Source organism: Haematobia irritans, chromosome 3, assembly GCF_050003625.1.
Source record: "Haematobia irritans isolate KBUSLIRL chromosome 3, ASM5000362v1, whole genome shotgun sequence".
NCBI classification, from domain to species: domain Eukaryota; kingdom Metazoa; phylum Arthropoda; class Insecta; order Diptera; family Muscidae; genus Haematobia; species Haematobia irritans.
This window is the reverse complement of record NC_134399.1, coordinates 23,312,801-23,337,010: the sequence shown is the minus strand read 5'-3', so window position 1 is coordinate 23,337,010 and position 24,210 is coordinate 23,312,801. Positions and strand designations below refer to the sequence as shown.

The window sequence follows — 24,210 nt, the reverse complement described above, 5'->3', positions numbered from 1 at the left end:
TGCTCGTCCATAGCAGTTTTTTTGGTCTTCTTTAGGTTCCGCTTGACAATAGCCCAGTATTTCTCAATTGGACGTTGTTGGCGGCGTACCACTCCATCGCCTTTTTACCGTTTATTCAAACACTCTTTCACTTAAATTTCTTGGACAGTCCCGGAAGCTATGAAAATGCTGCTTTTCAAGCCACAGGTACAGATGGCTTGCCAAACCCGATATTTCTTTGCGAACTTTGACAGTTTTATGTGCTTGAAAATATCTGCTACCTTCCCCCTTCCTTTTGCCGTATAAAACTCCTGTCCCGGAAGCTGTTTGTAGTCGGCTTTGACGTAGGTTTCGTCGTCCATTACCACGCAGTCAAACTTCGTCAGCATCATCGTGTACAGCCTCCGGGATCGCGCTTTGGCCGTCTTATTTTGTTTATCATCGCGATTTGGAGTCACTACCTTCTTGTAAGTCGATAGTCCGGCTCGTTTTTTTGGCTCGATGCACGGTTGTAGACGAGGGTTTCGCTTGAAACTACCGGCAACTCTCTTTGCCGTCTCAGCAGCTTCCGGTTTTCGATTTCCCCCCGATCCAGACTTCTTGGCTGTCGACAAACGTTCCCCAAACACTTTAATTACATTTGTAACGTTTGATTTGGCAACTTTTAGCGATTTTGCCAGCTTTGCGTGCGAGTAGCTCGGATTTTCGCGATGCGCAAGCAAAATTTTGATACGCTGCTCTTCTTGCTTGGACGGCATTTTGACAACTGAAGAGTGAATTCCAACATCAAAATAGGAGCGACATTCTACACACACGCACACCTTCAAAATGAAGGGTGTTCAGGTTTCTTAAATGCAAAATTGAAAGAAATACGTCAAGTTTATATTGACCAAATTTTGACCGTATCACCATTTAGTTAAAATAGTTTTGAATCATTTTTTATTTATTTTTATCGTTAACATAGTATATATTAATTATTGCATGACCAATCTTCTTTTATCAAATCCGATGCCTTTTCTCCTATCATTATTGAAGCTGCATTAGTATTTGCACTGGGTAAGGTGGGCATTATGGATGCATCTGCTACGCGTAAATTCTCCAGATCTTTGACTTTTAGACGGGGATCAACAACGGAAGAGTTATTATCCAATGATCCCATTTGCACTGTACCCACAGGATGATAACAAGTATAAGACATATACTTGATGTAGCAATTCCAATATTCTGGAGATTTAAATTGATGTAGATCACATTCCTGCAATGGTATGTGAATAATTTCAGCATTTTTCTCTTGCAAAGTTTGAGAATTGACAAAGTTTTCTGCATAGTTTAGGGCTCTCAACATTGATTCAATATCTTCCGGAGCACTAAAATAATTCGTATCTATAGTTGGGGGATCTTTAAAAGATTTTGATGTTATGATTACACTTCCTCTAGATTTGGGATGTAAGAGAACAATAAAGATTAGAAGAATGGCATTTTCTTTGATCACTTCCATCAAATAATTGGCCTTATCTTCTTTCATGCCCACCGCTTTTAGATAAGTCTGCAATGTTTCAATCTCATTTTTCTGGAAAGAAAAATGCAAATATTGTATATCTGGATACATGGACATGCCATCAACATTAACCAAACCGACGAGACTAGAAACACTGAGAGATGCCAAGGGTCCTTTTTGATAAACCAAGTACTGATAGACAGAATCCAATTGATCTTCCTTGGTTTGTTGGGAACCATTAAATTTTACAAATAATTGAACCAAAACATGATCCTGAAGATTCTCACCCACGGGTAGATGATTAATCATCGGTATGTTTAATGGTTTTAAAACTTCTTGTGGTCCTATACCAGACAACATTAAAAGCTTAGGTGTATCCAAGGATCCAGCTGCTACTATGACTTCCTTATTCACTTCAACATTTACACGTTTTCTATCGTTAACCACAAAATCCAAGGATACTACGCGTTTGCCTTGGAAATTCAATTTGGTTACCTGGGCATTTTTAATAATCTTTAGATTTTTGCTATAACCAACACGATTCAAATATCCCTTGGCTGTCGTTGTACGATGACCCTTGTTAACAGTACCAGGACTAAATGCATAACCCATTGGCTGGTCTTTGTCAAAGCTTGGAGGTAATGGTTGTTGCATTTCTTCAGCGGCTTTGAGTAACATTTCAAAAACTTCTTTATTCTCCGGGGCCTTTTCAAATTCATTTACCTCAATATAGCCACGATGTTGCTGTTTCCCGATTTCATTATGCTCTGACTTTATAGATTTCTCAAAATAAGGCCATAAATCTTCATAACCCCAACCTGTATTACCCATGTCCAACCATGTATCATAATCGCGACGATTACCTCTTAGATAGAGGAGGAAGTTTATTGCTCCAGAGCCACCGAACATTTTTCCACGAGGCCAATAACATTGTTCATTCTCCAAAGCCAAACAAGAACGGTTATTGGCGACAGTGTAATAATTGTAAGCATAGGGGCTATGTTGCATTGTAAGAGCCATAGCAGGAACCTGGAAAAAGAAAACAAATGGGAAAATATTGAGAAGGACTTGTATACCTAACTATCCACACTATCCACATACTCGACGACCTATCAAACAGAAAGATTGCCTTTGTTTCAGCAGACTGCTTGATTACTATGCCTAAAGCTAGTATATGCTACATAACATTAAGGGTATCTGGACCTGTATTACCATATGCGCTTAAAATACTGCACTTGTTTCCTAAATTGTAGACAAGTCGATTGCTTCAGTACTAGCTCTAAGGTATTTGGACCCATTTCCGGCAAAACAGCGTCTTGAAATAATCTACACATTGGTATGTTTTTTTTAATGCCAGCCTTACCCCTCAAAATGCCGCAGGAGAAAAAGTTTATCGGATTGAGATTAAGAGATTTTGCTAGCCATATTGCCGAAGAAGTGAAGCGAGAAACCTCCTTTTGAAGCCATTCGCGGTTGACGCTTGGAGCCTTTGTTTCAGCAGACTTCTTGATTACTATGTCTAAAGCTAGTATATGCAACATAACATTAAAGGAATCTGGACGTGTACCATATGCGCCTAAAATGCTGCACTTTTTTTCTAAAATTGTAGACAAGTCGATTGCTTCAGTACTAGCTCTAAGGTATTTGGACCCATTTCCGGCAAAACAGGGGCTTGAAATGATCGACACATTGGTATGTTTTTTTAGTGCCAGCCTTACCCTTCAAAATGACACAGGGGCAGAAGTGCATCGGATTGATATCCAGAGATTTTGCTAGCCATAGTGCCCAAGAAATGAAGCGAGAAACCTCCTTTTGAAGCCATTCGCGGTTGACGCTTGGAGCCTTTGTTTCAGCAGACTGCTTGATTAATATATCTAAAGCTAGTATATGCAACATAACATTAAGGGTATCTGGACCTGTATTACCATATGCGCCTAAAATGCTGCACTTTTTTTGTAAAATTGTAGGCAAGTCGATTTCTTCAGTACCAGTTCTGCGGTATTTTGCTGCACTTGTTTTCTAAAATTGTAGACAAGTCGATTTCTTCAGTACTAGTTCTGCGGTATTTTGACCCATTCCCGGCAAAACAGTGTCTTGAAATGATCGACACATTGGTATGTTTTTTTTTTTAGTGCCAGCAATACCCTTCAAAATGTCGCAGGAGGAAAAGTCTATCGGATTGAGATTCAGAGATTTTGCTAGCCACAGTGCCGAAGAAATGAAGCGAGAAACCTCCGTTTGAAGCCATTCACGGTTGACGCTTGCTGCCTGAGCCAGTACTGAGTCCTACACAAATTTTTTTTCTGATTCAATCACGAAATAAATTGATCCAATTAATTCTTCAATTGAAATGTCTTCAATCACAGAAATGATAGTATCAATTACAAAAATAATTGAAAGTCATTTAAACAATTAATTGATCCAATTAAAAAATTAATTGATCCCATTAAAAAAATCATTAATACTATTAATATTGGTGATTGATTTTTGTTTTAATTAAAAAATTTGTTGAATCGATTTAATTTTTAATTGAATATTTTTTAAAACTCAATTAAGACTATAATTGGAAAAACGTTTTTCAAATTGTATTCTGTGTATTTGAAAGTCTCTTATTTACGGCCGAAATGTTTGTCCGCCCAGGGCTCTAATACTGTCTGTAGGACATTTTCCTGATAATAATAGGGATTGAGTTTGACCCCCGGGCGATGAAAACGAGCGGGGAAAGACTATCGGCCATAGAGGCGCTTGAGTTCTGGTGACCAATCGAAGGTGTAAATTTGCAGCTAACCTCTTTGGCAAGTAATACCGATCATTTTGTATTTCACAAACCGCTTACACTGGAATGGCTTCTCACCATAGAAATTCGGTAACTAACCGCTTTCGTGTAAGCGAAGCAACTCTTTGGCTCTTTCCAGTCTAACTTTTTGCTGGGCATCGGTGAGCTCTTACAATTTTTCGAACTTCAATGGCTTTAGGTTAGGTTAGGCAGCACGATATTTCAGGCTCACTTTGGTTACGTTAGGTATAGGCTATTGAGTTCATTGCGATACCATAGTGGTGAACTATGTTCACAGAATGCTCAATGACAATGAGAAGGGACCTCCTCTTTATAGCCGAGTCCGAACGGCGTTCCACACTGCGATGAAGGTTAGGATAGGTGGCAGCCCGATGTATCAGGCTCACTTAGACTATTCAGTCCATTGTGATACCACATTGGTGAACTTCTCTCTTATCACTGAGTGCTGCCCGATTCCATGTTAATCTCAATGACAAGGGACCTGCTTTTTATAGTCGAGTCCGAACGGCGTTCCACATTGCAGTGAAACCACTTAGAGAAGTTTTGAAACCCTCAGAAATGTCACCAGCATTACTGAGGTGGGATAATCCACCGATGAAAAACTTTTTGGTGTTTGGTCGAAGCAGGAATCGAACCCACGACCTTGTGTATGCAAGGCGGACATGCTAACCATTGCACACTGCGATGAAACGACATAGCTTTGAAGCACTCAGAAATATCACCAGCATTGCTGAGAGGGGGTAGGTTAGGTTAGGTTAGTTAAAGTGGCAGCCTGATATTTCAGGTTAGCTTAGACTATTCAGTCCATTGTAATACCAAAGTTGTGAACTTCTCTCTTATCACATAGTGCTGCCTGATTCTATGGTTAGCTCAATGATAAAGGACTTCCTCTTTATAGCCGAGTCCGAACGGCGTTTCGGATTGTTATGAAACCACTCAGAGAAGCTTTGAAGCACTCAGAAATATCACCAGCATTAGTGCGATAATCCAACGCTGAAAAGAGGGGGTAATCCACCTCTGAAAAACTTTTTGGTCTTTGGTCGAAACTGGGAGTGAAGCCATGACCCTTTGTACGCAAAGCTGGTGTGGTAACCATTGCACCACCGTGGCTCTCTTCAATGGCTTTAGTCCAAGCTCATTTTTCAATATGTGTTGCATCCATTCTCCCAATATTTTAAACTCACGAGCAAGTTTTGTACCAATGTGTCATGGATTTCGACCAAATCTGGTCTTCACTTTTGGTGCTATTTTCGTGTATTTTTAGACGCGATGTCAGTAAAACGGTAATGACCAATTGTACGAGAAATTAAAAATCTATTGACATTTAAATGCCCCATGGCCCTAACTATAGACACATGAGGTTTTACAGTCAAATATATAGCAATCCCACTATCGCACTTGAATTCCATCACGAATAACTTTATTTCTCAATGCCACAGATCGAAATACCTTTATAAGCCTGTAAAAAATAACATGAACTGTCATAGGAGTTAATCTGTCAGCTGTTCTATACACCCATAGAAGGAATATGATCACCTCAAACATGTTTTAAGAGCAAAATGTTATTTTTGGGTGGTGACCATGTAACATGGTTTTCGCAACCATGTTATTTTCTCGGAAATTACGTATCTGATTTCGACAAGCAGGTTATGTTTGACGAGAAAAAAACATTTTATTGACAAACATGTTACATGGTCACCATACAAAAATAACATTTTGCTCTTGAAACATGTTTGAGGTGATCATTTTCCTTCCCTGCGCCCAGTAAATTGTTGATCATTTTTCCCATGGCGTACCATAATGTTTTCAAGCGGTCACATATGTCGCCTAAAAATATGCAACGAAAATTGTCTATAGTAGGTAAAGCATAATACTCCCGTGAAACGTAAAGTTAAAGTGGTGATTTTCGATGAAGTCGAAATAAAATAATTGTTGGGACAATATAATTTCAATTTAAAAGAAGCCATCTCACACTCCTATTAAAAAACAAAAAAAAAACTGATAAAAATGCATTTAATTGGTATTTTTGTATGCCAATTTTTGTGACACTTTTTTAATATTTGTGTGATTTTTTTATTGCAAGTGACATTTTTTGTGTCATAGTTTAAAATTTCTCAACGAATACTCTGCGGTCGAGTTATTTTGTTATTACTAAGCTAACTAATAGATTACATTTCCATCCTTATAGAAAGAATCCTCAACTTGCCTTCAGAAATGTCCAGAAACTCCAAAATTGCCTGAAATTACGTTCTGTGATTTCCTGAGCAGACTACTATCTACTGTGAAATGTAGAATATAAAGGGTGATACGGTCAAAATTTGGTCAAGGGAAAACACGTGTAAATCGGTGAAATCGTTTATTTAAAAAATCAAATTAAATTTCTTTTTCAAGTTCAATTAGTATAAAATTCAGGGAAAATATTCAGTTAGGCTTTCGCTTTTCCAAATCCGAATTGCCGGGCCTCACGCTTGACACCTGCCATCAGATTTTGTACAGCCACCTTGTCCACCTTCTTCGCCGCAGAAAGCCAGTTTGCCTTGAGCTGCTGCTCGTCCTTAGCAGTTTTTTGGTCTTCTTTAGGTTCCGCAATAGCCCAGTATTTCTCAATTGGGCCGAGCTCTGGCGTGTTGGGAGGGTTATTGTCTTTGGGAACCACCTGCACGTTGTTGGCGGCGTCCCACTCCATGACCTTTTTACCGTAATGGCAAGATGCCAAATCCGGCCAAAACAGTACGGAACAACCGTGTTTCTTCAGGAAAGGCAGCAGACGTTTATTCGAACACTCTTTCACGTAAATTTCTTGGTTGACAGTCCCGGAAGCTATGAAAATGCTGATTTTCAAGCCACAGGTACAGATGGCTTGCCAAACCAGATATTTCTTTGCGAACTTTGACAGTTTTATGTGCTTGAAAATATCTGCTACCTTTCCCCTTCCTTTTGCCGCATAAAACTCCTGTCCCGGAAGCTGCTTGTAGTCGGCTTTGACGTAGGTTTCGTCGTCCATTACCACGCAATCAAACTTCGTCAGCATCGTCATGTACAGCCTTCGGGATCGCGCTTTGGCCGTCGTATTTTGTTTATCATCGCGATTTGGAGTCACTACCTTCTTGTAAGTCGATAGTCCGTCTCGTTTTTTTGGCTCTATGCACGGTTGTAGACGATACACCCAGCTTATTTGCGGCATCTCGGAGAGAGAGGTTAGGGTTTCGCTTGAAACTACCGGCAACTCTCTTTGTCGTCTCAGCGGCTTCCGGTTTTCGATTTCCCCCCGATCCAGACTTCCCCAAACACTTTAATTACATTTATAACGGTTGATTTGGCAACTTTTAGCGATTTTGCCAGCTTTGCGTGCGAGTAGCTCGGATTTTCTCGACAAACGTTCCCCAAACACTTTAATTACATTTATAACGGTTGATTTGGCAACTTTTAGCGATTTTGCCAGCTTTGCGTGCGAGTAGCTCGGATTTTCTCGATGCGCGAGCAAAATTTTGATACGCTGCTCTTCTTGCTTGGACGGCATTTTGACAACTGAAGAGTGAATTCCAAAATCAAAATAGGAGCAACATTCTACACACACACCTTCAAAATGAGGGGTGTTCAGGTTTTTTAAATGCAAAATTGAAAGAAATACGTCAAGTTTATATTGACCAAATTTTGACCGTATCACCCTTTATTTACATAACCGAATTGTCGAAAAAGGGTCGTAATGTTGGAACTCATAAATAATTGTTCCCACATCTTCTTCATTATACTGTGTTACCATCGTATAATCTCTCGCACTTACCTCTGATTCAATTGGTGGATCTTCTCCAGCTTCCAAAACTAACACTTTCCATTGGGGGTTTTCACTTAAACGACTAGCAACAACAGAACCAGCTGACCCAGCTCCTACTATAATAAAGTCATATGTATCTCGAACATTAGGGAAACGTTTCTCTTCACTTTCCCGGGATTGCTTCTCGCCTTCATTTAAATCACATTTGGCCGTCAATAGATATTCCGTTAAAAGACTAACCATAGTATTCATAGTTCCCACACTTGGTGCAGCACATTGTATGGTCGCACAGCTCATTGTCGTTGTCACCATGTTTGCTGGGCTGAAAAATAACACTTCGATGATAACCTGATCGTTGTTTAAATACCTACAGTTGGGGAGGTGCAACATTGAATTTTATTATCAAGGTTTTATTGCATTAATTATAACCAAAGCTTTGGCTTTAGACATTTACAATAAAACTTCTAAACCTGTAGGATAAACAAAAAATGAAATTTATTTATTTATTAGCAAGATAATCACTCATGGTTTCTATGAACTTCAGCAAGAGGTTAACGGTTAGGCGGTACATTGTTTGATCGCTGTTAGTTGTTATTAATACATGCGGAGTTTGAGAGAAGAAGTTTTTAAAATAAAGTGCACAGCGATCAAAAATTGAGTATTGAGATATTTTACCTAAAGTCTTGACTTAATACAAAGTATTATGAATATATAGACTATATAAAATTATCCCAAAATCCAAAAATATTGAGGAATATTCCCCTTTTTTAATTTCTAAAACGCGACAAGTTTCTTCACTGTGGTCCTAAAGTTAGGTGGCAGCCCGATGTATCAGGCTCACTTAGACTATTCAGTCCATTGTGATACCACATGAACTTCTCTCTTATCTCTGAGTGCTGCCCGATTCCATGTTAAGCTCTATGACAAGGGACCTCCTTTTTACAGCCGAGTCCGAACGGCGTTCGACATTGCAGTGAAACCACTTAGAGAAGCTTTGGAACCTTCAGAAATGTCACCAGCATTACTGAGGTGGGATAATCCTCCGCTGAAAAACTTTTTGGTATTCGGTCGAAGCAGGAATCGAACCCACGACCTTGTGTATGCAAGGCGGGCATGCGAACCATTGCACCACGGTGCCTCCCAAATATTTCCTTCCAATAGTATTATCGACTTTGACTAAAATGCAAAGTATAATGATTACTACATAAGTTTCCATGAGGACAATCTAAGCATCTCTTGTGTGAGTTCCTTTCATTTTTAAAGGCGCGTAAGCGAATATTCTGTTTCTGTAATCTGCTAATGTTTTTAGAATAAATATTCGAAAATAATCGGGTGGGTTCAGTGGTAAAACAGTACAAATGCCTATACGTAATTCGTATTTTTAATTAATGTAATATTACAAAGGTTGCCACTCGCGCCAAAAATAATCTGTCAAAATTTGAAGAAAATTTTACCAAAACTCTAGCAAATATATAAAAAAATCTCATTTTGAAGTTTCTGATAAAACTTTTGTGGTTAGTATGAAAAAAATAGTTTTCTTCGAAAGAAATGTTTGAATATTTTTATTTCAGTATTTTCAATATAATTTTTGGCTGCATATATACCCCTTGTGCATTGTAAAAGTTTCGAATTTGAAACGTTATAACGATTTTAGATTTCACCAACAAGGGAACGTTCCTACTTTTACAAAAAGGAAAAACTTAATCTCATGATAGCACGATCTAACAAGAAAATTAAAATTTTGACAAAATTTTATTTCCAATGCAAATTCTGTGAGAATTTAACTTCTAAAGGTGGAATTATATACCACGCGGCAGTGCGTGCGTACACCCTCAAAAAGATCGCTTCTGCAACATTTTGCTTCAAGCATATTTCTATAGAAAATCAAAATTTTATATTTAAATAGAAAATTTTGTCAATATTTTATTTCTATAGAAAATTTTGTCAAAATTGTATTTCTATACAAAATTTTGTAAAAATTTTATTTCTATAGAAAGTTTTGTCAAAATTTTATTTCTATAGAAAATTTTGTCAAAATTGTATTTCTATAGAAAATTTTGTAAAAATTTTATTTCTATAGAAAATTTTGTCAAAATTTTATTTCTATACAAAATTTTGTCAACATTTTAGTTCTATAGAAAATTTTGTCAAAATTTTATTTCTATAGAAAATTTTGTCAAAATTTTATTTCTATAAAAATTTTGTCAAAATTTTATTTCTGTAGAAAATTTTGTCAACAATTTATTTCTATAGAAAAATTTGTCAAAATTTTATTTCTATAGAAAAATTTGTCAATATTTTATTTCTGTAGGAAAATAAAAATATAAAAAAAATTGTGAAGTACCTTTTAGTTGGAGAGGAATATTTTGCAAAATTTATCAAATCATCAGGGATTTTACCAAACAGCAAAAAATCTACCATTTTTGGTAGAATTCTACCAACTGCGGCAACCGTGATTGGCATGAATCATGAAAAAAAGATTTAGTAGTTTGTTAATCTTTTATCATACATACCAGAGAGATTAACGGCGTTTTCGTTTCGCAAAAACTATGTTGCCTTTTTGTTACACTACTTTTTTCCTAATTGTATTTTCGCCCACATGATAGTGGTATTCCAAAGTTATTGTTAATTCATAATATTATGAGGAATACAGGACCCAACAGCTATGACAGTGTCCTTCATATTTTGCAATCAATTTCGAGAATGTTCCACCTTTTTTACCAATCGAAATCGCCTAAGAAATTCGATAACACTAAAAATCAAAGCATACTTTTAGGTGTTAATAATTGAAACCGTTTTGTTAGTTATTTAAATTTTATTAAGACTTGTTTTTAAGCTACATGACCATACAATATTAGTGTAGTGATAATGAAAACCTAAAATTTTAGTGTTATATTTTAATACATAGGGATTTTTGTTCACAACTCATGCTGCGATTTTTTATGTAAAGCTGTCTCCCCGTATTTACATAACTAAACTTGTAATTCTTTTACATTTTCCCGAAAATGTATATATAGAAACCAAAATACAAAATAATTATAATAAAAGGACTGAGAGATAAATAAACAATATACTATAATGTTCAATAAGGCTTAATTTGGTTTAATATTTCACTTGGAATAGCGAGAAGAGGATCGATAGCCAAAACAGAATTTTGCATAGTTATGAATGTTGTCTCTCTACAATCTTTATGTGAATAAAAAGCTTACTGTAGAGTGATGTATATATAGTTATTTCTCGAGTCAATTTCTATGAATGAACAATTTGGGTTTTAATCTACCAATTTGCATATACACATTCAATTACTATTTTTTCTAGTATTTCCCTATCTTAATCTATTTTAAAATTACTCTAGCATCAATTTTTGTATTGTTATCAGCTACAAAAACCGATAACATGCACAACATAACATATATAAAAATTATGATAAGAATCAATTATTGCATACAACTCGTATATTTTTAAAATGTCTATTTTTAAAATGACCTATAGCAATATTTCAATGAATTCAAATTTTAATACAATATTTGGTTACACAGGTCGATTCGGCGTCACAAAAAAAGTTTTTTTGACACCCTCAACCATAAGATGGGGGTATTTTAACTTTGTCATTCCGTTTGTAACACATCGAAATATTCGTCTAAGAGCCCATAAAGTACATATATTTTGGGCGTGGTGAAATTCTGAGTCGATCTAGCTATGTCCGTCTGTCAGTCTGTCCGGCTGTCGGTCCGTCTGTGGAAATCACGCTAACTTCCGAACGAAACAAGTTATCGACTTGAAACTTGGCGCACAAGTAGTTGTTATTGATGTAGGTCGGATGGTATTGCAAATGGGCAATATCGTTTACGTATAGCCCCCATATAAACCGATCCCCTGATTTGACCTTCGGAGCCTCTTGGAGGAGCAAATTTCATCCGATCCGGTGGAAATTTGGTACGTGGTGTTAGTATAGGATCTCTAGCAACCATGCAAAAATTGGTTCATATCGGACCATAAATATATATAGCCATATCGGTCCATAATTATATCGGAGTCCCCATATAAACCGATCCCCAGATATGACCTCTAGAGCCTATTGGAAGAGGAAAATGCATCCGATTCGGTTTGGTATGCGATTTGAAATTTGGTATGTGATGTTAGTATATGGTCTCTAACAACCATGCAGGAATTGATCCATATCAGTTCATAATTATATATGGCCCCCATATAAACCGATCCCCAGATTTGACCTCCGGTGCCTTTTGGAGAAGCAAAATTCATCCGATCTGGTTTACATTTGGTACGTGGTGTTAGTATATGATATTTAACAACCACGCCAAATGTGGTCCATATCGGTCCATAAACATACGAGTATATAGCCCCATATAAACCGATCCGGAGATTTGGTTTTGGAACCTCTTGGAGGAGCAAATTTCATCCGAGTCGGTACAAATTTGGTACATTGTGCTAGTATATGGTCGTTAACAACCATGCCTAACTAGGTCCATATCGGTCTATAGTTATATGTAGCCCTCATATAAATCGATCCCCAATCACACAAAAATTGGTCCATATCAAGTTCATAATTGTATATAGCCCCCATATAAGCGACCCCCATATTTCAATTCTGGCTTCGTACGTACCGAGCAAAATTCCACATCGATTCGTAGTTATTTGTAGACATACCTTTTTTGTCTAATATATACCACGTATGGACTAACTTACAATTCAGAAGACGATGTTAAGAAGTTTTAAGATACCTTACCATCGGTAAGTATTACCACACCCCAAGTAATTCGAAAAGTAAGATTTCATTAAGCTGTGGAAAATTTCGAAAAAAATAAAACTTAACTACAAACAAATACTCGTAAGTTTTTCCAAAAAAAAAATGTTAAATTCAGCGATAGTTTAACTACGGATTTTTTTCTGTGTAAGGAAACAATTATATTTTTTGACTCATGGTGGTGGGTATTTGAGATTCAACCCGGCTGAACGTAAGTCCGTAACCCAATTGGTGCAAATTGCCCCTAACGGACCCAGCATAGGACTAGTACCAGTGCTCCAGTTTTTATATAATTTATTGATTTCTATTCTCTCTTGTTATTAAAATCATATCGGATCTACACATTTAACGAAATACAATTATCTGAATAGTCTATTGGTGAATATACTCCAAAATATTCGCATTTTTTTAGCTCATAAGTATCATCATTTCCTAATCAATGACTTTTTTTCGTTTTTTACAGGTACGTCTTTTAAGATTCTATATTAAATCAAATTATAAATATTTAATATATAAATGTAAGTAAAAAACATATTAATAAATGTATAACCATAGTCTATCAGATAGATTATTAAAAAAAAACTTTTTGTTATTCATGAATGTGAGCCAAATATGACGGACAACTCATGGACATTATCGAGAATGATCCTCATGTGAAAACTATTTCCATTGCTCAAAAGCTAAAAATTTGAAGCCATTTGAATAGAGCTGGATAAGAAAAAACATCGCGAGATACCAATAATAGTTATTTATAGCCGATCCTCAATCCCAAAAAAATTGGTCCATATCGGTTCAAAATCATGGTTGCCACTCGAGCACAAAAATAATCTACCAAAAAATTTTATTTCAATAGAAAATTTTGTCAAAATTTTATTACTATAGAATATTTTGTCAAAATTTTATTACAATAGAATATTTTGCCAAAATTTTATTTCTATAAAAAAAAATTGTCAAAATTGTATTTCTATAGAAAATCTTGCCAAATTTTATTTCTATAAAAAATGTTGCCAACATTTTATTTCTATGGAAAATTTTGTCAAAATTTTATTTCTATAAAAAATGTTGCCAACATTTTATTTCTATAGAAAATTTTATCAAAATTTTATTTCTATAGAAAATTTTGTCTAAAATTTTTTTTCTATAGAAAATTTTGTCAACATTTTATTTCTATAGAAAATTTTGTCAAAATTTTATTTCATTAGAAAATTTTGTCAAAATTGCACTTCTATAGACAATTTTGTGAAAATTTTATTTCATTCATTTTGTTTTGTTATTGTTGGTTTTTTTCTTTAATCATTGTTGTTGTTGGTTAAGCTACACTTGTAGTTTTGTCAATGCATGGTTTTAAGCTGAAATAAAAAAAAAACAACAACAATGATTAAAGAAAAAAAACCAACAATAACAACGAATGAAAAAAAGAGGAAGCACACTTCAAATTAAACCCAGCCAACTGCACTCAAGTCGATGATTTGACGGTGGCAAAGGAAAAGAGATATGTTTGCACGAATTTATTTCGGCATAAGCCGGCTATCATGTAAAACCTTTTTTCGGAAGGTTCAAGTGTGGTTTACTTTTGGGTTTAGTGAACTGCCTGAATTTATTCTGATAATTGATTGATAGTTTTGCTGCAAGTAGAGGATGCTGATGAGGAATGTGGTAATTCCGATACGTCCGTCCATCCAACCATCTTGCAGTCTATAGGGCTTTTCCCAAATAAATTTGACAAACATTCGTTTCCTCTGTTGGTTAAGCTACACATGTAGTTTAGTCAATGCATGGTTTTAAGCTGAAATCAAAAAAAAAAAAACAACAACAACAAAATTTTATTTCCATAGAAAATTTAATCAAAATTTTATTTCTATAGATAATTTTGTCAAAATTTTATTTCGATAGAAAATTTTATTATTTCATGACCACATTTGTAGAAATCATGCGATACATGTACATGGGAGCAATATCCAAATTTGATCAGATATAACAGTCTTTCGTAGAAGTTTCTATGCAATCCATGGTGGAGGGTACATAAGATTCGACCTGGCCGAACTTACGGCCGTATATACACACAAAAAATTTTTTTCTGATTCAATCACGAAATTAATTGATCCAATTAATTTTTTAATTGAAATGTCTTCAATCACGAAAATGATAGTATCAATCACAGTTTTAATTGGAAATTAAAAAAATGCTTGATTAAAAAATTAATTGATTTTATTAGTAATTTTCAATTAATTTTTTAATTGATTTAATTAAAAATTTAATTGATGTTGAATGCAAACCTCAATTAATTTTTTCCATTAAAAACGTAACTATTTTCAATTACTTTCTTAACAGCCATTTTCATGTAGCTCCGTTAGGCTTTAACTGCCAGTTAACAGAAAGAAAAATGAAAATATCTTTTCTCCGGTTAACTTTCAACTGAAAAAATTTCAGCAGTTAAGGTTCCAGCTGGCATACACAAGATGGCAGATATGTAGATACCACGGTATAAAAGTTCGTTAGCTAACGTAGCACTAACGGAACTTCATGAAAATGGCGGTTAGAGTTTTAATTTGATTAAAAATGGATAGTTTGATATAAATTTTTAGTTAAAAATTAAAAAAATGTCGACCATTTTTTTAAGTGACTTAGTCTTCCGAGTTTGGTTAACAAGTTAATTGTATCAATTAATTTTTTAATTAAAAATTTTAAAATGTTTAATCATTGGTATAATTAGCTTAATGGTTCTATATTAATTAAAAGTTAATTGTATCAATTAATTTATTAATTGAAAAAATTTTCAACTTCAATCAACTTTTTAATTGGAAATATTTTGGTGATATTTTTTCTGTGTGCTTGTTTATTTTAACTTCCTCTAATACTGTAGAATCAAAACAAGCTATCTAATAATAAAAAAAATGTAATACAATCTTTTATTAGATATTAATACACGGACAAAAAAGACTGTTTTTCATATGTTTGGGTGTAAAAATTATATGTTTGGAACTCAAATTTTTTATTACAAGCGTATATTGTTCATAAACTAGCATAACATGTTTGGGACATATATGTTAATATCTTAGAACATATTATGTTTGGGACCTAAAATTTTTGTAAATATAATAGGTTTGGATGCAAACATATATAGTAATTTAGAAATAACCTACAAATATAAAATAATAGCCTATAAACAAGTAAAATAATGGAAGTAACCAATTGGCGTGTTAAAAACATATATACATAAAGAAAATGTCATTAATTTTTTTTTCTAAGTGTATGCCTAAGATGAAACATAATATGTTTGAACAATATAAAGAATATTTTGTTTGGACCAATCCTGAAAATATATATGCAAGAAGCAGAAGGTGTTTGGGGTATATGTTACAGAAGCGATTTTTTTTTTTTTTTTGAAGGTGTACCTATTTAGTTCAACAAGATTTGTCAACAAACCCAATTTTTAATATTTCATTTATTTCTCGATTTAATTTAAAAACAAAATCAAAAGCAAATATAACTTGAAATTCAGTCGGCTGGAACAAGAAAATCCGATGAATTATCGCCTTTCATATGATACTCATACTATTTCTGTAAAGTTTTGCCGTATTCTGTAAATTTTTACTCGCATTACTCAGATGAGAACGAGAAGTAAAATCGGGAAATTTGTGGGATGATCAGTTAACCATCCATACACAGAAAAAAATTTCACGAAAATTTTTCCAATTAAAATCTTAATTGAGTTTTAAAAAATATTCAATTAAAAATTTAATTGATTCAACAAATTTTTTAATTGAAATAAAAATCAATCACACAATTTAATAGTATCAATTAAATATTTAATTGGATCAATTAATTTTTTAATTGACTGTCAATTAATTTTTTAATTGGTACTATCAATTCTGTGATTGAAGACATTTCAATTAAAAAATTAATTGGATCAATTAATTTCGTGATTGAATCAGAAAAAAATTTTTTTGTGTGTACCCTCAAGAAATTAAATCGGTATATATGAGCGTTACAAAAAACTCTTTCCAGTATAAGAAAATCGGATAAAAGTCGCGGTTTGTAAAGTCCAAGAAGTCATACCAAAACATGGACTGATACACGTCATATTCGGTTCCCTTACGTATGGACCTAAACTTCGAACAAATCGGAAGTCAAATCAGGAGATCAGTCCATATTGGTACTATAGTAGATTTCAAATTTCCAGCCTTCGGATAAAAATTGTGGTTTCTAAATGCCCAAGAATTCAAATCGGGAGATCAGTCTATATTGGGTCTTTACCAATGCATGAACCGTTACACTCCATATTCGGCACATGTATTTATGGACTTAAAATACCTCTAGATTTGCAACAAATAGGATAAATGTTGCGGTGTCTAGATGCTTAAAACCCCAAATCGGGAGATCAATTTATATATGGTCCTACTATATCAAAAACCTGGACCGACATAAACCATCTTCGAACTTGAACTGTTTATAGACGAATTTGCTATATAATTGTAGTTGCGTGATTTCAACGGACAGACGGACATGGTTATATCGTCTTAGAATTTCTTTCTGATCAAGAATGGTTTGTCCCGTTTATACTTATTTTTTATATAAACTTTGAAAAGATATATTTTAATAAAGGATGACTAAATTTAATTTAAATTATAATATATTATATTTATCGAAAATTAAAAATAAAACAACTTAAATTTATTTTAATTAAGGGATAAAAATTTCGTAAACAAATACCTAAAATGTTCTACTTATTTTCTGTTGTTTGTATGAAGTATCGAAAAATGTTCCAAACGTATGGCATAGGCAAAACTTCTCATATTCATATTGTAAACAATAGCGATCATCTATTTGTACATTTTAAATAGCCATATAAAAACAAATTAAAATCAACCGGCATACGACCAGTATTACTCGTACTCTCCAGACTATACGTGTGGTCGGAGAGATGATTGGCTCTGGACAGTGTTGCCAGTATTTTTCTGGCCCTTGTCCCTAAATTATGATGTTTTCTTCCCCAAAAATCCCCGAATTAAATTTAAATTCCTCACAAAAATCCCTAATACATTTGTGTTTTTTTTTAGGCAAAAATCTCTGCTGTAGCAAATCAGTAATAGTTTAAAAATTAAAATTTTGTCAAATCCAGCAAGCTGCAATAAGATCAAGATTTCGAACCATAATACCAAGAGACTGGTGATCGTCTTCCAAATGCTGGAGATATGAAAATGGGAGTCGGTCATCTGGTCTTTATGAACGAAAAATTTCTTCTAAATATTCAAGTAGTAAAATTGGGTTCCCAAAGCTCTACCAGAAATAGTAGATTTTTTATTGTTTGGTAAATTGGTAGAATTTTTAATGTTTTGGTAGATTTTGCAAAGAGGTACTTCATAAATTTTCTATAGAAATAAACTTCTGACAAAATTTTCTGTTTAGAAATAAAATTTTAAGAAATTTGTCTATATAAAAAATAGAAAAAAAATACAATTTTGACAAAATATTTTACAGTAATAAAATTTCGACAAAATTTTCTATATAAAATAAAAGTTTGACAAAATTTTCCACAGAAATAAAATTTTGACAAAATTTTCTATACAAACAAAATTCTAAAAAAAACCTTATATAGAAGTAAAATATTGAAAAAATTTTCTATAGAAATAAAATTTTGACAAAATATTCTAGAGAAATAAAATTTTGACAAAATTTTCTATAGAAATGAAATTTTGACAAAATTTCTGATAGAAATAAAATTTTTACAACATTTTCTATAGAAAAAAATTTGACAAAATTTTCGATACAAATAAAATTTTATTTATAAAAAGATTAAACCGATTTCTCAAAAAAAAAAACGTCACAAAAATCCCCAAATTTATGGAAATTTTTTCTTCATAGAAATACAATTTTGACAAAATTTTCCACAGAAATAAAATGTTGGCAAAATTTTCTATATAAAATAAAACTTTGACAAATATTTCCAGAAATAAAATTTTGACAAAATTTTCTATATAAAAAAAAACGACAAAATGTTCTATACAAACAAAATTCTAAAAAAAAACCTTCTATAGAAATAAAATATTGAAAAAATTTTATATAGCAATAAAATTTTGACAAAATGTTCTAGAGAAATAAAATTTTGACAAAATTTTCTATACAAATAAAATTTTGAAAAAATTTTCTATAGAAAAATAATTTTGGCAAAATTTTCTATAGAAATAAAATTTTGGCAATATTTTCTATAGAAATAAAATTTTTGCCAAATTTTCTATAGAAATAAAATTTTGACAAAATTTTCGATAGAGATAAAATTTTATTTATAAAAAAGATTAAACCGATTTCTCGAAAAAAATCCCCACAAAAATCCACAAATTTATGGAAATTTCCCAAATTGACAACATTTTCTATATAGAAATAAAATTTTAAGAAATTTGTCTATATATTAGAAATTTGTCTACATAGAAATACAATTTTGACAAAATATTTTACAGTAATAAAATTTCGACAAAATTTTCTATATAGAAATAAAATTTTGACAAAATTTTCTATAGAAATAAATTTTGACAAAATTTTCTATACAAACAAAATTCTAAAAAAACATTCTATAGAAATAAAATATTGAAAAAATTTTCTATAGAAATAAAATTTTGACAAAATATTCTAGAGAAATAAAATTTTGACAAAATTTTCTATAGAAATAAAATTTTGACAAAATATTCTAGAGAAATAAAATTTTGACAAAATTTTCTATAGAAATAAAATTTTGACAAAATTTTCGATAGAAATAAAATTTTGACAAAATTTTCGATAGAAATAAAATTTTGGCAAAATTTTCTATATAGAAATAAAATTTTGACAAAATTTTCGATAGAAATAAAATTTTATTTATAAAAAGATTAAACCGATTTCTCGAAAAAATCGCCACAAAAATCCCCAAATTTATGGAAATTTTTTCTACATAGAAATACAATTTTGACAAAATTTTCCACAGAAATAAAATTTTGGCAAAATTTTCTATATAGAAATAAAATTTTGACAAAATTTTCCATAGAAATAAATTTTGACAAAAGTTTCTATATAATATAAAATTTTGACAAAATTTTCTATACAAACAAAATTCTAAAAAAAAAACCTTCAATAGAAATAAAATATTGAAAAAATTTTCTATACAAATAAAATTTTTACAAAATTTTTTATAAAATAAAATTTTGAAAAAAATTTCTATAGCAATATAATTTTGGCAAAATTTTCTATAGAAATAAAATTTTGGCACAATTTTCTATAGAAATAAAATTTTGGCAACATTTTCTATAGAAATAAAATTTTGCCAAAATTTTCGATAGAAATAAAATTTTATTTATAAAAAGATTAAACCGATTTCTCCAAAAAATTCACAAAAATCCCCAAATTTATGGAAATTTTTTCTACATAGATTTACAATTATGACAAAATTTTCCACAGAAATAAAATTTTGGCAAAATTTTCTATATAGAAATAAAATTTTGACAAAATTTTCCACAGAAATAAAATTTTGACAAAATTTTCTATATAAAATAAAATTTCGACAAAATGTTATATACAAACAAAATTCTATAAAAAAAAAACCTTGTATAGAAATAAAATATTGAAAAAATTTTCTATAGCAATAAAATTTTGACAAAATATTCTAGAGAAATAAAATTTTGACAAAATTTTCTATACAAATAAGATTTTGAAAAAATTTTCGATAGAAATATAATTTGGGCAAAATCTTCTAGAGAAATAAAATTTTGGAAAATTTTCTAGAGAAATAAAATTTTGGAAAATTTTCTATAGAAATGAAATTTTGGCAAATTTTTCTATAAAAATAAAATTTTGGCAAAATTTTCTATAGAAATAAAATTTTGACAAAATTTTCGATAGAGATAAAATTTTTCTTATAAAAAAGAATAAACCGATTTCTCGAAAAAAATCCCCACAAAAATCCCCAAATTTATGAAAGTTTCCCAAATTGACAAAATTTTCTGTATAGAAATAAAATTTTAAGAAATTTGTCTATATACAAAAAAATAGAAAATTTTTTCTACATAGAAATACAATCTTGACAAAATATTTTACAGTAATAAAATTTTGACAAAATTTTCTATATAAAAATAAAATTTTGACAAAATTTACCATAAAAATAAATTGTGACAAAATTGTTTATATAAAATAAAATTTTGACAAAATTTTCTATACAAACAAAATTCTAAAAAAAACCTTCTATAGAAATAAAATATTGAAAAAATTTTCTATAGAAATAAAATCTTGACAAAATATTCTAGAGCAATAAAATTTTGACAAAATTTTCTATAGAAATAAAATTTTGACAAAATTTTCGATAGAAATAAAATTTTGACAAAATTTTCGATAGAAATAAAATTTTGACAACATTTTCTATAGAAATAAAATGTTGACAAAATTTTCGATAGAAATAAAATTTTATTTATAAAAAGATTAAACCGATTTCTCCAAAAAATTCACAAAAATCCCTAAATTTATGGACATTTTTTCTACATAGAATTACAATTTTGACAAAAATTTTTATAGAAATTAAATTTTGACAAAATTTTCTATATAAAATAAAACTTTGACAAAATTTTCCACAGAAATAAAATTTTCTATACAAAATAAAATTTCGACAAAATTTTTTATACAAACAAAATTCAAAAAAAAATTCTATAGAAATTAAATATTGAAAAAATTTTCTATACAAATAAAATTTTGACAAAATTTTCCACAGGAATAAAATTTTTGCAAAATTTTCTATAGAAATAAAATATTGGCAAAATTTTCTATAGAAATAAAATTTTGGCAAAATTTTCTATAGAAATAAAATTTTTGACAAAATTTTCGATAGAGATAAAATGTTATTTATAAAAAAGATTCAACCGATTTCTCGAAAAAAATTGCCACAAAAATCCCCAAATTTATGGAAATTCCCCACCAAATCCCCAAGACCCCAACTCTGAAATTTCGTACCCATTCATGAAAAAATATCCCCAATTTGGGGGGAAATGCCCAATACTGGCAACACTGGCTCTGAATATTAATTTTTGGTAATGAAGCTTTCTTTTTAAGTAGTGGTGCATTTAAAAACTGGATTATTTTCGTTAACTATACATGTTAATTTCGAATGATTTTATATGCGTTTAAATATTTAAATTTGAAAAAAAATGAGAAGAAACTGAATTGAGAAATCAGTTGTCATTTCGATTAGGTGGTGAACAGATGTCAGTACCAGCATTAGCCCCTCAATGTTCCATACCAAGCGTGGGCCCGGTTAATACCTTGGTTACACTCTTGGTACAAAGTATTCTTGCAGCCCAATGCAATATTTCTCGCGTAGATGAATGGCCTGAGGATTATGCCGATGAAGCTTTAGCAAATGGTTTGGATTCCTTTGATTTTGTCGTGATCGGAGCTGGATCTGCAGGTTCTGTGGTGGCAAGCCGCCTCAGTGAGAATCCCCAATGGAAGGTTTTAGTTTTGGAAGCAGGGGGAGATCCACCACCAGAATCAGAGGTAATAATATTTCTTGCCCAAAATCTATCTTTTGGAGTATAATAGAGTTGTCTTTTGTTAGATTCCAATTTTATTATTTTTTGTGCAACATTCCAATGCCAGCTATGCCTATCATACCCTGGCCAATGAACGTTCCTGTAAGGCTTGGCAAAATAATCAATGTCATTGGCCCCGTGGCAAGGCAATTGGAGGTTCGGGAGCCATAAATGCCATGCTTTATGTTCGTGGTAATCGCCGTGATTATGATCGTTGGTGTGCCGAGGGTAACGAAGATTGGTGCTATGACCAGGTCTTGCCCTATTTCCAAAAATCCCTGCAACCTCAAGGCAATACTTCTCATCCCAAAGGTCACATGACCGTAAATGATTTCAGCTCATTCTACAAGCATATTGTGGATTTATTCCTGGAAGGTTCCCATGAGATGGGTATACCTAAAGTAGATGATTTCGTTGAAGGCAACTATATAGGATATAGCCAAGTTAAGGGTACCATACAGCAAGGACAAAGATCCAGTTCGGGAAAAGGTTATTTGGCCAAGGTAAAGGAAAGATCCAATTTAAAGGTGATTAAAAATGCCCAAGTGACAAAATTGAATTTCAATGAAAAAGGCGATAAAGTGGAATCTGTAGAATTCGAACTGAGGAAAGAGCACATCTTAAAAGTGAACATAGGCAAGGAAGCTATTCTCTCGGCTGGGGCCATTGATTCACCTAAAATTCTTATGTTATCCGGAGTGGGCCCCAAACCGATTTTAGAACCTTTGCATATACCTGTTAAACACCATTTACCCATAGGTGAAAATCTTCAAGATCATGTTGTGGCCCATATTTATATACGTATACCAGCATCTGCTGTAAATCCTAAGACTAGTCTTGACCAAATCTATGAATATATTATGCATCAGCGTGGACCCTTTTCGGGCATTGGATCGACATCATTAACTGCTTTTCTGAAAACAAATATCTCCAATCCAGAACCTTATCCAGATGTGGAAATGCATCACATTACCTATCCCAGAGGGGCATCACTTTTTTTGGACCTGTATTTACAAAACTTTGAAGCAAAACCTGAATACAAGGATTTCCTCTTGAATCAAGTAGAGAACTATGACTTAGTAGATATTTATGTCTTAGTATCTCATCCCAAATCTAGAGGATCTATAAGTTTACAAAGTTCTTCACATAAGGATGAGCCACTTATCGATTCGGGTTATTTTACTGAAGAAGATGACATAGAAACTGTACTACGTGGTATTGATTATTTGCAGAGTTTGGAAAGCACCTCGGCCTTTGTAGAGAAACAAGCTGAAATTATTCATGTACCCATAGAAGAATGTGATAAATTTACCTTTAAATCTCCAGAATATTGGCGTTGCTATATTCAATATTTCTCCGGTACTTGTTTCCATCAATCTGGTACTGTCAAAATGGGAGCTCTTACAGATAAAACGTCCTGTGTTGATCCTTATTTAAAATTAAAAGGTGTGAATAATTTAAGAGTTGTAGATGCTTCCATAATGCCTTATGTTACCAGTGGCAATACAAATGCTCCCACTATTATGATAGCGGAAAAAGCTTCCGATATGATTGAGGACCATTGGCAAGCTGTAGTGGAGACAGTGGATGATACTATAGGTGTTGCAACTATAAAAGAAGAGTTGTAAATATTTGTGAAGATTTAAATAAAAAATAGATACTATATCCCTTTTCCGTTTATTTTTCAAGTGTGCACTAAGCAAAAAATTGTTCGCATAATTAAAGGATTTGGTCATTAAAATTGAAGTAAAATGTTGACAAAACTTTCTATAGAAATGAAATTTTGAAAAAATTTACTGTAGAAATAAACTTTTGATAAAATGTTGACAAAATTTTCTATAGAAATAAAAT

General features: G+C 32.2%; 2 protein-coding genes across 2 annotated transcripts; one reads left to right on the top strand and one right to left on the bottom strand.

Annotated features, from left to right (window-relative positions):
* Nucleotides 1–901: 901 nt before the first annotated feature.
* Nucleotides 902–23,785, bottom strand: LOC142230172 (glucose dehydrogenase [FAD, quinone]-like). Its single transcript, XM_075300801.1, has 3 exons — nucleotides 23,672–23,785; nucleotides 8,059–8,371; nucleotides 902–2,506 (listed from the first exon to the last, which is right to left on the bottom strand). Exons 2-3 carry the CDS (start codon nucleotides 8,359–8,361, stop codon nucleotides 950–952), a joined length of 1,860 nt encoding a protein of 619 aa, XP_075156916.1. The 5' UTR covers nucleotides 8,362–8,371; nucleotides 23,672–23,785; the 3' UTR covers nucleotides 902–949.
* Nucleotides 22,000–24,024, top strand: LOC142230171 (glucose dehydrogenase [FAD, quinone]-like). The gene is made up of 2 exons (XM_075300800.1): nucleotides 22,000–22,324; nucleotides 22,386–24,024. The coding sequence occupies exons 1-2, from the start codon at nucleotides 22,031–22,033 to the stop codon at nucleotides 23,985–23,987; spliced, it is 1,896 nt and encodes a 631-aa protein (XP_075156915.1). The 5' UTR covers nucleotides 22,000–22,030; the 3' UTR covers nucleotides 23,988–24,024.
* The last annotated feature ends 186 nt before the right edge of the window (nucleotides 24,025–24,210 follow it).